The 14,230-nt window shown below is 35.7% G+C and overlaps 1 protein-coding gene across 36 annotated transcripts in view; it reads right to left on the bottom strand.

The window, feature by feature from the left end:
• Adgrl3 (adhesion G protein-coupled receptor L3) overlaps positions 1 to 14,230 on the bottom strand; it is a 754,357-nt gene that overhangs the window by 105,444 nt on the left and 634,683 nt on the right. For all 36 annotated transcript variants that reach the window (XM_052735282.1, XM_052735248.1, XM_052735252.1 and 33 more), the window contains 2 exons: positions 4,511 to 4,720; positions 891 to 1,111 (listed from right to left, as the gene is read on the bottom strand). In XM_052735282.1, coding sequence (XP_052591242.1) covers positions 891 to 1,111; positions 4,511 to 4,720 — 431 coding nt within the window. The remainder of the gene's footprint in view (positions 1 to 890; positions 1,112 to 4,510; positions 4,721 to 14,230) is intronic.

Genomic DNA, 14,230 nt, shown 5'->3' with positions numbered 1-14,230 from the left:
AAATTCCTTATTTTTATGTGGTGTTTTGCCTACATATGTGAGGGTGCCGGATCCCCTGTAACTGAAGTTACAGACAGTTGTGGGCTGCCATGTGAATGCTGAGAACCGAATTAGGAGGGTCCTCTAGAAAAAAGCAGCCAGTGCTCTCAACTGCTGAGGCATCTCTCTAGCTCCTAGCTCCAACAGTTTCTTTCTTTCCTTTGTTGTTGTTGTTGTTTTTCATATTTTTGAGAGAGTTTTTCTCTGCGTAGCCCCTGCTGTCCTGGCACTACCTCTGTAGACCAGGCTAGCCTCCAACCTAGAAATCTACCTACGTCTGCCTCCCAAGTGCCATGGGCCATCACACCCTACCTGAACGTCTTTCTTAAGTGCTGCACATCTCTATAAACACACCTCGACAATTTAAAAGTATATTGAAAACAAACTTTATTACTAGACTCCAAAAATAATGTAGAAAAAAAAAAAAAAGAGGAGGAACAGTTTTCCTGACAGTACAAAAACCCATCCGAGACGATCCCTGACATCACACGATTAGAAACCAACAGTGTCAGGAGCAACTCTGTGGTATGAAAACAGTTTTCATGCGGTGAGACACGTCTGAATGCCCCGAAAAATAATATGAAATTATCATTCTTACAGTTACTAGAGGTTGTGATCTACAAACACGCAGTTCTAAAACAGCCTCAGAGTTTCAAGATTTTTTTTTTTTTTAACCTCACAGCAAACACCCAGCCATACACTGAATCATACTCTCCGTTGCTTGTACGGTTCACGGTTCCTTTAGTGAATGCTGTGAGGGCAAATCCACATCAAGAGATTCCAAAGCTTTTGCCTGGAGTAGACCTGAAAAGAGGGAGAGAAGAAAGCCAGCAAACAACCGTTCAACTCACACTTTGTCTGTTCCGTAGCTCCTGTAGTCCACTGCTGCAGACACGGCCACGATGAGTGCAGGCATGCCATAGCCCACCAGATAAAAGTACTTCCTCCGTGAATGCTCGCTCTCAAAAACCTCCACCAGCATGATATACAGCTGCACCCCTTCCAGAAACATCCAGGTGAAGGCCGCCAGGAAGAAGAAATGCAAAAGCGCTGCAAACACCGCACAGGCGATCTAGGAAAAGGAACACGGACTTCAGTCGTGGAACAAACACGTGGATCGACACAAAACTAACATAAACCACACAAAGCCCGACACAAAACTAACATAAACCACTATCAACCCGGCAATTATAAAACAGGTCTGCAACAGAATAATCTGGATAAGACTCTTAGAGTATAAACAATAAAATGAATTAAATACAATAACTGACTGGAAAACTGCCTTTTATCTTAATTAACAGCTTATGGCGGACACCACATTAAAATAAGGGAAATCAGAACATTTAGGGGGAAAATCGATTAAGAGCCTAGGGATAATTACTACTGATATTAGTCTAAAGTTTTTAAATCTTTATAGTTAAAGAATTTTAAATCTTTAAATCCGAATCTGGTTATGTATACAGGTAACTCCAGGGCTCTATAGGCTAGGCAGGGACAATAGAATTGAAAGTAGCTTTCGGAGGAGGGACTGGGGGGTGTTGGGGGATAAGGCTGAGAGTGAGCAGGAGGAGGGATGAGAGGGGGATCTGTAGTTGGTATGTAAAATGCATAAAAAAAATTTAATAAAGAAAAAAGAAAGGAATTGAAAGTAGCCTGAGCTAGAGAGCTAAGGACTGTGCCCCAAAATTTAAAAAGAAAGTATGGAAGGAAAGAAGAAAGGAAGAAAAATAAAGAAAAACACAAAAGGAGAATTATTTTAAAATCAATTTTGTAAAAGTTTCTTCTGAACATAGACTAAGATGTTGGTTCTTACTTTATTATTTTTTGTTTTCAGTGCTGGTAATCAGACTGAAGGTGCTAGACTGGAGCTCTACCACAGAGCTACACTCTCCTCAATGTCTTCAGTTATAAATGAAAGAGAAATATTAAAATCAAGGAAAACAAGCATTTTTAAAATCAAATGATATAAAGTAATGTCACTAATTAGTAGCAATCTTCCAATGAGATTGTTATGTATTAAGAATTGCTGATTGTCTATTCCCTGCTTCAGGCAGGGCTAAGTAGTGTTGGAATGTTAACTCTGCATTGAGGCAAAAATGGATCCAAATAAAATGTAGTGTTCAGGACTGGAGAGACGGTTGAGTGCTTAAGAACACTTGCTGCTCTTGTAGAAGATATGCCTTTGGTTCTCAGCACACACATGGGGCTCACAATTCTAGTTCCAGAGGGTTCAAAGCCTTCTTCCGGTCTCCATGGGTACCCAGCATGCATTTGACCCACAGAAATGAAGGCAAAGACTCAGCACACAAAATAAAAATAAATGCATCCTTTCAAAAATTCAGCGTTCCAGAAATATTTTCTTTCTCAGACTCTTTTTTTTTTTTTTTGTCACTGCACTAGGTATTAGTCCAGATAGCTTGATTTAAATTAAGGACAGTTATTCATAAATTTCTTCCTAAAGTACTAGAAATTTTAGTGGGTCATCTATCAGGTTCCCAATAACAATTTTCATGGCTTTGCTCTTGTTCTTCTGACAGGAAGTCCTTACTTAAATTTGTTTTTCCTACCAACAAAGGTCAACAACCGTAAAAACAAACAACCAAGCAAACAAATCCCATAAAATTTCAGTGGATTCTGATTAATGAGCATGATCTCTAGAGACAATGAGTAAGTCTGCTTCCATGCTCTAGAAAGATGAAGGATGATTGAAGAAGTTAAATGTCAGAAAGATTAGAGAGAGATCAGGGTCCAAAGACAATGTGGAATTCAAAGAAGGACACCTAACTAATAAGAAGTCACTTTACTGAGTAACTGAGTAATGCTCTCCCTACATTTTTTTTTAAATCAGGCTCCATTGTTTATGCTATTCACCAGAGACTGGTTTTGTGCAGCAGTCATTGCCTGGTGAAGTTTATCATAACATATTAACATTGGGGAATTAAAATTCAAGTATGATTTCTATGTGAAAGAAACTAAAAGTATTTCAATTGGGGGTTAACTGAAGAATAGAATATTTTCCTCAAAAATAACACAATTGTTCATTTGAGGATTTTAAAGTTACAATTTCAACTATAAATTTTTGTAATCATAAGTCTTTAGTTTGAGGAGGAAAATGTGTACTTTGATTGCTTATTCATATGCATTTATGAGACAAGCTATCACATTAAGTATATGCTAACCAATTAAAAATATATTCACCATAATTGTATCCTTTGCAGTCATTAATCATGAATGCATAATTACAGTCCTGAATGAAACTGCATTTTATTATATAGTACACCATGTATAGGAACACCTACTGGAGAGCAGCATTGAGTGAGTGAATTATTTATTAGACTCACAAGTCTTCTGAGAACTACAGAGTAAAGCTTTCCTTTCCATTGAAGCTCTAGTCATAAGAATCTTCTGATTTCTGAACAAATGTATGCCTTCATCATTGATGGTGCAAATGCAGAAAAATATGGATCTTTGAAAAGAAACTGGCAATGTTCTCCCCAAACTAAATATACCTTACCACATGACCCATTAATTATGATTTTTGTTTGTTTGGTTGGTTGTTTTGTTGCTATTGTTGTGTTGTTTTTTGGTAATTACTTGAAGGAGTTGAAAGATTATACCACAAAAAAAAAAACAAAAACAAAACAACAAACAAAAGAGTCACAATGCACTAAAATGTTAATAGCAGTTTTATTCAAAATTATTAAAAATTGGAAGCAAAAAAATACACTTCAATGGTTTAACAGATATATAAACTGTAGTATATCGACAAAAGAATATTATTGTGTTAAAAAGAAAAGAGATATCAAGTCATAAAGTGTCATGAGTGAGAAACCTGAGTATATATTAGCAAGATAAAAGAACTAGTCCGATAAAGTTATATAGTATATGATCCCAATAATATTGGGGGAAAGGCAAAACTATTAGAGAACATAAAAAGAAGAAATGAATGTCATGGCTCAGTGAAGACACGAGGATAAAAAGAATTACAGAGAATTTTCAAGACAATGAAAGATACTGCATATGTTATTATAAGAGTTAATATGGGTTTCTCTGTGTCCACAGAGTACATAACACTCAGAATGAATGCAAATTATGAACCATGGACTTTAAGTAATAATGATGTGTCAATAAACCTTCATCAATGGTCACAAATACATCACTCGGGTAGGAGGTGTGGATGACAGAGGAGGCTATACACACATGCAAACAGGAGTTATGTGGACAATCACTATACTGTATAAAAAAAAACAGACTAATGTAATACTGAAATAAAAAGAAATATGCAGCCCATCTATAATGTTCACCATGTCTTTACGGCAGCGGACATGAAAAATGAAACGCAGAGTAAGGTGTGAAAGTCACTGTCTACGAACTGAACAAAAGGAAAGAGCATGATTGTTATCACAACTGACAGTCCTGGAAAGCTAAAAATCATAGGCAGCCTTTGCTAACAGCAATGTAAGCAGCTTACGGGTTGGTCTGTTCTGTTGATTCCAGTCAGGAAGAGCACTTCTGCCACAAACAGGCTGATGCAGAGGTTCTTGTGGATGGTGTTACGGTCACTCTGGAGCCCACGGAAGAAGCAGAATGTGAAGATGCATATCAGGAGACAAACAAGGGACAGCAAGATTCCGACCCACGTGATCACATCCAGAAGGAGGTCGTGGACTGCATCACTGTGCTGGAGACAAAAAAAAAAAAGAGAGACCTTAAGTTGCCTTTGGGGATGAATGGGAATGAGTTCTGGGTTCAGGAAGCACAATTTTAAGGAAACACTAAATAGGCTCTATATTCACCACACATGTGAAAACTGAATCACTTTGGCTTTCTAATCCACAATTAAAGTCTTTTGTCTTTTTTACCAAAATGTAGAAAACTTGGAGATTCAGAAGTATCAATAAATTTCATTGGCTACATTCTTAGTACATGTATTTCCAGGATATAAATAAGTGAAGGAGGTCAATGTGACTCTGGTGAAAGACGTCAAGGTAAAACTGTAGGTGTTTAATCCTACATTGATTTTTTTAAACTATTTTTTAAAAATAAATTCCAATTGTAGAATACTCTATTCAAAACTATAAAATGCACATTTTGAAAAATTAGTGCCTCAACTGGTTTTTGAATCATCAACAGACTTTTATATGTATATGAAATTTATAAATCCTTATACTATAGATGATTCATCATAATTTTCAAATTGAGTTCATTAAACTATGAATTTTATAAAAAAAAAAAAACCCTTCAGTTAATTCTGTTGAGTAGCTGCATGGTATACCACATACTTAGTGGAAAGCTCTCAGGTAATGAGGATATCCATGGGATTTACATTCATATTGGGTTGCTTGAGAGTTCATAATGACTTGTCAAAACAGTGACCTGAACTGAGGAATAAAGTCGTGAACAGCTTGTGCATGGCCATTCACCTTTATTTCTTGAGTTCTTAAAAAGCCATAGACACCTAATTTCTACCTGTAAATGAAAAGTAAATCATTAAGTTTAATTCATGCAATTCTAAACAAGATGTGAACATTAGACTGACTTACAGATAATTCTCAAGGATCTAACTTTTTTTTTTCAATAAAGCAACCAGTCAAGGCACCCCCAAAGTGTACCACTTACGGAAAACTGTAAAGGACAAATCAAGGACATTAGGTTGAACAGGTACATGGTACATTCTGAGTAGCCAAAAATCAACTATAACTTGAACAAATACCATTTTTGTCTATGGTGATACACAGAGTTTTGTTAGTACAAGTGAGTACCAGTGCCAGAGGAAGCCAGAGGCATCAGATCTTCACTGGAACTGGAGTAATAGTCAGTTGTGAGCAACCCAACATAGATGCTAGGAGTAGAACTCGGGTCCTCTACAAGAGCAACATGTGTTCTTAACCACGGAGTCATTTCTCCAGCCCTTCATACATGTTTTACCAGAGAAACATCACAGTATCTTCTACATTAAACTAGCCAGATAACAAATATTAATATTAGTTAATATGCTTTCTATTTTATTTTATTCTCCAACTTGATAGTGTGAAAAACATGCACGTGAAAGTTGCTCCAAGTGAGTCATTATCCCAGAGTCTGAATCGCATGAATCAGAGCATTTTCCTCCTGCCAGATGCAATTACACTGTTGTTATTTCATGAAGACCTCCCCTAGAACTGACTGTGAAATAGATTTGGAATATTCCTGTCTAAGTCAGCTTGGGAAAAGCACAAATCATGAAAAAAAAAAAAAAAAAAAAAAAAAAAAAAAAAAAAACTAGGTGAAGCTTTGTTTTAACTGCTTGGTTCTCCTAAGGATATTTCTAAAACAGCACTGGGCCTCTGATAGTATAAATGACTTTTGTGGTTTGTGAGTGGAGAGTGATTGGTGCTGCCTGGCTCCCTGAACAGCGAGCTATTTGCTCTCCTCTTTCCCTCCAAGGAAAGAGACTGCAGAAATATCAAGCCCCCGGTGTTCCGCACAGCAGTCTCCCTTGATGGGAAAATGGTAGGTACAATACCTTCTCAAATGTATCCGACAGACCTAAAGCACTAAAGAAAAATAGAGGAGGAAACTAAAAACTCCCACTTTTGTTTGCCTGGGTAGTTGTATTATTTATAAGAAATATATTTTCTGGTGCTGCGGTGGACCCTTGAGAAGCCCCATGCAGAGTACTGAGAGAAGAATATCGGATTTCAAAGTGTCAGTAACAAAAGTACGTAAGACTCAAACAGAACAAAGCCTGGTGATTAACTAACCCTTAGTGTTGTCTATCTAGGAAAACAGCAACAGCCATCATTAGCATGCATTTGATACTGGGATAAAACTCCCATGTGATACAACTCAAAATTTAAATATTATCAGTATGGTAAAAAGAAGAGAGGAAACAGTCTTTCTAAGAGCTGTGAGCATAAAAAAAGCCTTGTTTTTGAGTTTGTCGTAACAGAATTTCCAGAAGTTCTGTGCTCACACACATACATATATACATATATATGTATATATATATAATTAAAAAATAATTGAAAAGAATTCTCTTCAAAGACAGAGAGACCAATGAAATAAAAGTGATAGTAGACTACTGCAAAATGATAAACATGCATTACATTTCAGCATTTGGGGGCTTGTGAGCATTATATAAATCAGTTATTTGTAACAAAGATTTTTAAACTCTTAAGGTACCTGGAAAACGAAGATGGCATCCATCTTATTAACATCATGTCCCAACTTATAGTGTGTACATAAAATGCTCTATAAATATTTGGTTTTGAGACATTTGATTCTCATTGTACTTAGACCAGATATCTAAGATTTAGAAGCAAAAGGATAAGTTGGATGTCAGCCTGAGTAAAATAGCAAAATTTTCTGTGTCTATCACTGTGTCTGTCTGCCTGCCTCTCTCCCTCTCCCTCCCTCTCTCTCCCTCCCTCCCTCCCTCCCTCCCTCCCTCCCTCCCTCCCTCTCTCTCTCTCTCTCTCTCTCTCTCTCTCTCTCTCTCTCTCTCTCTCTCTCCATGTGTATGTATGTGTGTCTGAGGAAGAAGGTGGGGAAAAAATAAGAGAAAGAAAGACCCAGAGGCAGAGAGAGATAGAAAACGCAACTCAGCTGATCTAAACTTATAGTGTCTCCTACCTGAATAAAGCAAAAATTTAATTGGAAATGATTCTCGGGGATTATAGAGTGCTACAAGAACTGTACCCTAGCTGGGCAGTGGTGGCACACCCCTTTAATCCCAGCATGTAGGAGGCAAAGACATAGATGAGCAACTTGCTTTCAGGCTTATCCCTTAGTACACATTGCTACAAAGAGTGCTCAGACTTACAAAACATAGAAACACAAAAGGTAAAGAGAACAGTTGAAGGAAATAATCTCCCTATGAGAAGATGGGGAGATAATCTCAGAGGAGTGTGATAGAATACTCAAGAAGATAACAGTTTCAGGAACTTCAAAGATTCTCTCATCACTTGTTAGAAATTACACAAACAACATTTTTCTTCTTTCTCTAAAGTTTCTATTTATATGTGAAGTGACAAATAATTTTGGAAGAGCTGCAGAGAAGCTCTTTTTTTCTGATTTTTCTTTTATTTTGATCTCACCCAAACTGCTTTTACATGTCACTAAGGACAGCTCAGGGAGAATAATGGGTGGAAAAAAGATAGCCTGGACAATGTCTTGTAAGTAGCACTCTGACCATGCAAACATCTAAAGAAAGTAAATCCACATTCATGCAATGGGAAAGAGAGACCTTTGCCTCATGATTTTAAAAATAATCCAATCTTGAATGCAATAAAACATTGTATGAATCTCTTGACATTATCAACATTATTTAAAAATCAAGTTAACAACACAAAACATAGATTTTTAAATATTATTTACTGGGACTATATAACTGTTACTAGATGGGTAACACACGGAATGAATTAACTTTTATTCTTTTTATTTTCTTCTTTAAAGAAACATTTTTGAGAACTATGTTTCCTGGATCATTCTATTATAACTATGAGCTGTACAACAGTAAGTATTAAGAACTTGTTTTACTTAATACATATTATCGCACTTTAGTATTATAAAACTGCCTTTTCAAACCTATTTTGTTCTAAAATATTCAGAGTACTACTAAAATGTGGCTTTTTTTCTATTAAAGAGCACATTTTCTTTACAATGTCCATATCATGAGATAAAACATGAGTTAGAACTGTAGGCTTCACTGAAGCCCATAGAATTCCAAAAAGTCTATTTGCTGATAAATGTAGTGTAGAGTCTGTTAAATAAGTTCTTGGAATTTCTCTAAATCTTGGCAACCAGCTCACTAACCACGAAGGTCACCTCACAGGCTTATGGGCGGTAAAGGGCTCAGTGATCTGAAGCAATGGTTTCTTCTGTAGAACAAGATGTAAATCACAGTTGAATAACCTAGAGAAGGACAAGAGGATGTTCTTTCCTACTTCTTTATAGCAAATTAACCAAATAAATTCACTCCAAATTTTTATATTTCTATGAAATACAAATCAACATTAGTATTTTCAAGTGTTCATGTTAAAAGAGAAACACTAGCAAGATAGAGGGGGAAAAAAATTCACATGCAACCATGCAACTGCCTTTCGGATTTAGTAGAACTCAGCAAATTCTCTTTACTTTAAAGAAACACAACTCCATGCTTTGATATATTTGAACGTTTCTTACTGTGAATATAAAAAAAAAGAAAAATTCATCATATTTGATGAACCAGACTCACAGCTACCATAACAAAACAAACAAAAGAAGAGGAAATACTTTTTTTGTTTTTTTGTTTTTCGAGACAGGGTTTCTCTGTGTAGCTTTGTGCCTTTCCTGGAACTCACTTGGTAGCCCAGGCTGGCCTTGAACTCACAGAGATCCGCCTGCCTCTGCCTCCCAAGTGCTGGGATTGAAGGCGTGTGCCACCACTGCCTAGATGGAAATATTTTTTTAAATGGACATTAAATACTTCATTTCTTTCATTATTGTCTTACTAGAGTATAGGAGAGGATTCGTCGCAGGGTGACCATCTTCCTATTATTGCTCAGCACTGCCCTAGTTCTAATACTACATTTTGCATCCTGATAAATTCTTCATTGGATCATGAACAGCGTCAGATTTCAGAAATAAGGGCAGAAGTTTGAAAAGTATAAAACCATTGTGACAGCCCAGAAGACATAAGCTCAACACCATTAACAGAGATAAGTGGATGAAACATTGATGGTTCCTCCTTAGACACTCAGATTGTTCTCCACTGAACTGAGCATGGCAGAAGGTATATACCCTCACTGAGAGTGAATTTCACACATCTTGAATGTGATGCTCAAGATTGTTTAAATCAATCCAAACTTTTTTCTCCCTCCAAAAGATACTAACAACAGTGGTCCTTGAACTGGCTGTGTTTGCCACTATTCATTCTTGATTGTGTAGGTTTCTGATTATTCTAAGCATCTGAATAGTTTCTTAATGTCTTTCAGAAATTGCAACCTGTAATAACCTGAAGGTTAAAAGGGGAGAAAGGAGTCATGATAATCAATATGTTGGCTTTTTGCAGTATGGAGCTGATTTTTCACAGTTAATGGACTGTTTTTAAATATTTCAAGTGACATGTAGAATCATAGCAAAGATGATGATTCCTCTAACTCTACTCTACTGTCAACTGAAATATGGAATTGACTATCACATGTTTTCCATGGGAATTTTTTTAAAAAAGTTAAATTTCAGACCTCATATCTTAGAAATACAGATTTTACTCTTCTATTTGCATGAATGAAAAATTGTAAAATTATAAATTGTGAGAAACTCATTTTAGCCAATGACTTTCTAATAAAACATATTTCTAACTGGCCAAATCATCTACACAACTTTATATAAAAATGACCAAGGGCAATGTGATTTGCTCACGTGTGATATGACAATAAAACTTTTGGTCACTTTCAAATTTACCCAAAATGTACAGAAGCATTTAATTAGAATTCTGACATTATAGACATGGAAAAAATGAGTCTGCTGAGATATACCTACAAGATATCTATCAGTGTCTGTTGTGTGGTATTTGTATACTATGTGAAGGTATATTGCTATGGTTGGTTTAATAAAGAGCTGAATGGCCAAGAGCTAAGCAGGAAGAGGTTAGGTGGGACTTCTGAAGACAGCACTCTGGGAAGAAGAAAAGACGAAAAGCCAAGAGACACTGAGAGGAAACAGGACTGAATTGTGGCTATTCAATTGACTTTTGTTTAGCTGGCAAAAAGTAGTTCACCAACTTTTAGAAAACTTAACCAGTATTAAGTAGAAAACTGCTACAGTTGAACCTCATTGTGACTTCTGGAGACAGAGAGAACTTTGAGAAGAAGAAAGGAGGAAAAGCCAGGAGACAAGGAGAGGAAACAGGAGGTGCAAGATGGTGAAGACTCCATGCTACTATTTGGGAGCTGGCTGGCTGGACAGAGAAAGACTTGTTACAAGTTCATTTAAGAATATGGTAAAACAGGAGCTTTCTGTAAAACTGCATTCTCAAAATGTGGTAAAAATGATTTCTCTCTCATTTTGAAATACATGACATGAGGAAAGAGAAAAGTTATAGTAAAACAAATTTATGAGGGTTCTTCAAAATTGTTTGATTTCTAAAAAAGACACACAGACACTCAAAATGAGACATTGACTACTGAATTTTCTAAAGTTATATATTAATTAGAAAAGAACAGTTATGTTCAAAAAGTAATTCAAATTTTACAATGTAAGACTTTCCTAAAGATGGTGGCAGAAAATGACAGTGAAGTTAATAAAGAATTCTTCATTTTGTTACTAAAAAAAACAGCATGTTAACTGTATAAGGTAAAATTAAGACTTTAAAACTATTATCCCTAATAGTGGTCTAACATATGTTAATATAATATTCAGTGTGCATTGCAGTGTTTTTAAACCATGAGTGTTTTCAGACTTTCAGACACTATGTTTTGATCATATTTTCTTTCTCCCAACTCTTCCCAGATTCTCTCCCCTCACCCTATCTAATTAATTTTATATTCCTTCTCTTTCTTAAACATAAACATGATTCTAACAAGGAGAAGAAGAAGTAACCACAAACCCTGACCCTAACCCCTAACCAAGAAGCCATTTGAAAGTGATAGCCTCTGGGAAAAATCAGTTTTCTTCAATGGAGTGATACCGGCTATATAAACCACACTTCAGAGTCCCCTCGTGCTCAAGAATAGTTGGTCAACATAATAAGAACTAAATACTATTATCATTATGTGCCTAACAGAACCATTTACTTGGCTCTCACAAAAATTATCAAAGAGAAGAAGAAAATATTTAAATTAAAAACAAATTGGATTAAGAATGAAAGGAATAGTAAGTTTTCAATTCAGGTGATAGAAGCCTGCACAAAACCAAAAAATTATCCATCAACTATTAGTAAATGCACTAGAAGACTATTTCTCGCACGGCTGCTATGTGTAAATATAAACATGCACACACACATATACACACATCCCATTATTCATTTGATTTCCTTAGCCATAGCAATTTCAGATAAAAGAAAAGGAGTAATTACCATGCATCTTTTTCCATTCTCATGAATAAACTTACAATATTTTGTGAAGAACGTGGTTTTTCAGATAATAATCTCGAGGACAAATTATCCCCCAGTCTTAGAGTCAGTAACTGAGATAACAGTCATTAAAAAAATAATAATCTTAAAGGTTCCATGGATTTTTCCAGGCAGCAAATAATGCAGAATAAATTGACAGTACCTTGAACTGTAGGAACTGAGCTAGACACTGTGGCTTAATTCAGTTATATTTTGCCCAAATGCTTTTAAAAATCTAACTTATGCAAGTTGTCTAAGGTGTCTATCTTAAAAGTACCCATTCTGGAGACGCTTTCGTAATGCTCTAGTTTTATCCCTGTATTTGCCAGACACAGTAGAATGAAACTGGTCATAAGGAGCAATAAATAATCAGTGAATGGTCTCCATGCTAAATAAAGCAAACTTCTGTGATATGGAACAAGTAGAGTGCAGTTAGAAAACACTTCAACTAGGTCCTGCTAAAAACAGAATGAACAGGGATGCGATTGAAAAAAAGGTTACTTGTTCTAAGTATTGATTTATAACTGCACTTAAATTTGATGGAGCTGACCTTAACGGGATTCACAGCATTCATGCACCCAACATTTGGTGAGTTTGAAAGTCATTTGTAGTTGTGGTAACATCTTGCCTACAGTATATACTTTCACGATTTTGTTGTGAATAAAACTAATCTGTTCTTCTAATGCCAAACCAAATTTCTGGTCCTAACAAAGCTGGGTATGTATTTACTTAGAAACTAAGTTAAGTACCTAATCCTTGATAGGAAACTCCTTCCAGAATCAAGAGCTTCTAGAGAATAAGGAATAAACAGGGGGTTGGTAAAAAGTGAAGCAATAACTGATATTTTCAGAAAATATAAAAATTAATGTCAACAAAGTCTTTGTATATTTTCCTTTCTGATACCTAAAAAATTTTCTATGGGAATCTTAGAAGAAAATTTTCTTTGTATCACTGAAGCAGTTGATAATGTGAAGAGGAATGCTCAAGATGACCTGCCACAGATTATAGGGGTCATTTACCTAAAGACACAAAACCTGGACCTGGACTCTATCAAAAGACCTTTTCAGGCATGACAAATCAAGTATGAAGACTAAAGTAAACTAAAGAGCCAGGGTAGGTGAAAGTAAAGTGTGATCCCTGAGCAGATCCTCCTCAGGGAAAACCAAAGCAAAACCCAGTACCGGAAGGATGAGGATATTCTATAGATGAATTTATACAGTAGATAATAGAACTGCTTCAATGTAAGTATCTTGTTGGCAGAGAAAAAAGTTTTAAACGTAATTGCCAAAGGATTTAGGAATGGATTATTATGATGTCAGCCATTCACTTGCAAAATCTAATAACAGCAAAAATAAACATGCATATATAAAATGGCACATATGCGACAATTTTTAAATTTAAATAGGAAAAAGAGGTTTATTATTTATCAAATTTTCTATAAAAGGACTGTAAAATATTGGGAGTGAAAATAATAGAATAATTTTAAATTTTAATGTGTTCTCCTCCTAATCCCAAACATGAGAATGAGTCTGGAGTTGCATGAGGAATAGCCCTGGACAATCAATGCTCCATCTCTAAAGGAAATTACTTCGGGAAGATGTGGCTCCTGCATGCTCCAATGATGCCAGTAAACTGTGAACATTTTCTCCATTGCCAGCACAGGATACCTCCTCACATTCTGGCTCCTGTCTGCTACAGCAGAAGAATACAGAACCATGTTCCTTGGACACATTGATCCTAACGAATCTGATACATACATAATAAGACACACGGTGTTGACAAAACAACAGTGTACTATCCAATAACTAATTTCAAATTGTAACAAGGCCATAAATGAAACATAGTACAAAATGATGTTCAATAAGACAAATCATGTGTAAGTCTTTGTTTTTAAGATATAGTTAATAGTATAGTTGATACTGTAAAGTTTTACATTTTGAAACCGTTTTTTTCATTATACTCTGTATTTGACAAACATTAAACTTGTATATTATCTAGTGGTTTGTCTTAAATAAATACATTTAAGTACTGCATGCAAACTATAATTTTCCATCTCTACATCCACCTTCGTTTTGCCGTACTATACACAGGCCACTGAATGAGGAAAATAATTCTGGA

The sequence above is a fragment of the Peromyscus californicus genome, unplaced genomic scaffold (genome assembly GCF_007827085.1).
Source record: "Peromyscus californicus insignis strain IS unplaced genomic scaffold, ASM782708v3 Scaffold_13__1_contigs__length_99412109, whole genome shotgun sequence".
Classification (NCBI taxonomy): Eukaryota; Metazoa; Chordata; class Mammalia; order Rodentia; family Cricetidae; genus Peromyscus; species Peromyscus californicus.
Note: the sequence above shows the minus strand (reverse complement) of the source record. Positions and strands in the feature narration are given on the sequence as shown.